Source organism: Arachis hypogaea, chromosome 18 (genome assembly GCF_003086295.3).
Source record: "Arachis hypogaea cultivar Tifrunner chromosome 18, arahy.Tifrunner.gnm2.J5K5, whole genome shotgun sequence".
Taxonomy (NCBI): domain Eukaryota; kingdom Viridiplantae; phylum Streptophyta; class Magnoliopsida; order Fabales; family Fabaceae; genus Arachis; species Arachis hypogaea.
The window spans coordinates 25,331,017-25,334,256 of NC_092053.1; the positions used below are offsets into that span (position 1 = coordinate 25,331,017).

At 32.2% G+C, this 3,240-nt stretch overlaps 1 protein-coding gene across 1 annotated transcript; it reads left to right on the forward strand.

Moving 5' to 3' along the window:
• Positions 1–1,169: 1,169 nt before the first annotated feature.
• On the forward strand, positions 1,170–3,240 carry LOC112770789 (VQ motif-containing protein 19). Its single transcript, XM_072224521.1, has 2 exons — positions 1,170–2,481; positions 2,768–3,240. The coding sequence occupies exon 1, from the start codon at positions 1,459–1,461 to the stop codon at positions 2,284–2,286; it is 828 nt and encodes a 275-aa protein (XP_072080622.1). The 5' UTR covers positions 1,170–1,458; the 3' UTR covers positions 2,287–2,481; positions 2,768–3,240.

Genomic DNA, 3,240 nt, shown 5'->3' on the forward strand with positions numbered 1-3,240 from the left:
AATTTGTATAACATAAAATTTGATCGTTGGATTTTTTTAATAAATTTTAATACTCTCTAAAGTCTGAAGATTCGATTTATTAATTAAAATTAAAAAAATAAAATTTATATTAAAAAAATACATCAATTAACCGTTACACTAGATTACATAAAAATTTTCTATTTCTAAAAGAGTCATTCTCATTTTTTCACTTTTAATTTATTTGGAGGGTGTAATAGACAAAATGGTGTAATTTTGTGATTTTCTTGTATATGGTGTATATGAGAATATTTTGGGAGCAAATTTCTTTTCAATAATACCTTTAGTATTTTCTATTTTTTTAAAAAGTGAATTCATCCTAACAAATTCGGCTTTTAAAATATATAAAAAAAAAAAAAACCATTTTTCTCTAATAAAGTCAATTCTTAAAAATTAAAAAAAAAAAATTGAATTCGCCTCCATCACCAAATTTTGGATTTTGACTTTTTGTTTTCTTTCATAATATTTTCAAAAAACACTAATAATCTCTATTTTTTGTTAAGTAAATAAAAGTGAACATTTTTATTCTTTCAATGAATTTAATGTAAAATTTAATATTTAAGAACACCTTCTAAGTATTTTTAAAAGGTGTTCTTAAAATATTAGTAATTTCTTATCAAATTTATAAGTACTATTTTTTTTTAAAAAAAAAAAACACTTCATTTTACATTTTCATTAAAGTTATATAACAAATAAGTTTAAATAAATGATATGTATCTTTATAATTTGACCCATTATATTGATAGACATGTGTTATTTGTATTTTTTATAACTAAAAGTGAATATAAAAAAATAAAATAAGAGGTTAAATATTAGAATAAAAAATGACACCAGAATTGATAAAATATATGAAAAATAATTGCTGAAAAAAATATTGATAACTCTGTCAGTGGTGTGGTACAGATGCTCATTGCCAAAAAAATTCTGAATTCTAATTTCAACAAAATCCTTTGTTTTTGTGTTCTTTATAAAGCCTCAAAACCCTTTGAGGGGCATTTCTTTTCTCTTCATCAACCCAACCAAACCTCACAAAGCCCCACTAAAACAACATAGTAACATTTGTATTTATTCAGTTTTCAAGGAGAGGAGAGTTTTTTTTTTTAATATATAGAAAAGGGTACTCAAATACTATAAGAAAAAAGAGAAAGCAAAAAAAAAAAAAAAAAAAAAAGACAATAGTATAAAGAAAGAAGAGAAGGCACATCACAACAAAACAACCACACAAGCACAATAAAAAGCAACCCTCTTTCTTTCCCTCAAACCAACGCCTTGTTTTTCACCCTTTTCCAATTTTCCATCCCATAGTTTAGACCTTAGAGTCCTAATTTTTCCAATCTCCATTCCAAACCAAACCCCCAACCTTTTCCTCTCTTACTTTTGCAGGTTAGATGTTTGATTAAAGTTCCAAACCAAAAAGACAGAAAAAACACACCCCCATCAATGGAAATCACTTCAAGGCTTCATCATCATCAAGATCATAGGGAGAATAATCATAATCATGGTCATAATCATAATCACCCATCTCCTATGAACTCACCAAGAAGCAATGTCAGCAACTGCATAAGCAGCAGCAACAGCAACAACAACAACAACAATGGCATCCAAATCTCAACACCACCATTAACACCAAAAACAATTATCCCCAGATCTGACACAAACCCTTATCCAACAACTTTTGTTCAAGCTGACACCACAAACTTCAAGCAAGTGGTTCAGATGCTAACAGGTTCATCAGAAACAACAACAAGAACAACGGCGGCACCACCACCACCATCACCATCATCATCAGCAGCAAAGCAACAGCTTCAAGATCCATTGTTGCCACCATCTTCATCAAGGAACTTCAACATCCCTCCAATCAAGACAGGACCAAACAAGAAGCAGCAACAAGGGTTCAAGCTCTATGAGAGGAGGAACAGCAGCCTCAAGAACAGCCTCATGATCAATACCCTCATGCCAAATTTTGCACTTGCACACCATAACAATTCTCCAGGATTCTCACCCAGGAACAAGCCTGAGATCCTCTCACCAAGCTTGCTTGATTTCCCTTCCCTTGCTCTTAGCCCTGTCACACCATTGAATGATGATGACCCTTTTGACAAGTCCTCACCTTCACTTGGAAATTCATCAGAGGAAGAAAAAGCCATAGCTGAAAAGGGTTTCTATTTGCATCCTTCTCCCATGAATACTCCTAGAGGTTCAGAGCCACAGCTTTTGCCTCTTTTCCCTTTGACATCACCTAGAGTTTCAGAGTCTTCACCTTCCTGAAGAGGAAAATATGATGAAGATGAAGGAAAAAAAAAAGAAGAGATTGTGTTTGTACAACGCTATAACTTGTGCTGTTGTTGTTGTTGTTGATTATGATGATGATGGTGATGATGACGATTTAGATAGAGAGAGAGAGAGGATCAAGAAAATTGATCACATGGTGATTTGGAAATTTGAATGATTTTTTTCAACAAGGTAGAGAGCTTGGTCTAATTGTAAAATTGTTCTTCTTCCTTACCATGAAATGGCAAGGCCCTTCTTTCTTTATTGCAATCTTTTTCTTTTTCTTTTCTACCTTCTTCCATAAGTGAAAAACAAAAATAATTGTATTGTCCACTGAAAATTTTTATTTTTATCATTTTTTCTCTTAATTTTATTCCATGGAGAGGTTTTCATGGAATTTTGTTTAACCTCCCCCACCCCACTCCAAAGGATTATGCTTTAAATTCAATCAATTATGGTTTCACATGTGTGATTCCAGTTTTAAATCATCAAGTCATCAACCACCACAGTGGAATTGTGTTCAGAGGTTGAACAGAATCCAAAGAAGGCAAATAGAGGACAAGGAAATAAGGATGATGCAGCTAAGGAGGGACACATTTTACTAAGGACATAGCAGAATCCTATGTTGTCATCACAGAAAAGCTGCACCAAGAGGAAAGTGAGTATGTCAATTTTACCAAGAGGGTTGAGTCTTCAGATTTAGAGGGTCCCTCTTCTTGATTTTGCCAATTTCATATATTCTGATCAATTTCTCTGGCGACTCTCACACCCCAGATATGATAATGTGTCTTATTTTGGTCTTTGTCTAAATTTTCCTTTTTCTGATTTATTTTGATATTTTCTGACTACTATTGGAAGAGAAACATTTTGTATGATTGTATCAACTATCAATTTTATAGTTCCCTTCTAGATTAAGAATTAAGGCAAGGACCTTTCTCTTTGTTTTCTAAA

Coding starts and splice junctions, on each gene's coding strand:
- LOC112770789 (XM_072224521.1), top strand. CDS start 1,459: ATGGAAATCACTTCAAGGCTTCATCATCATCAAGATCATAGGGAGAAT.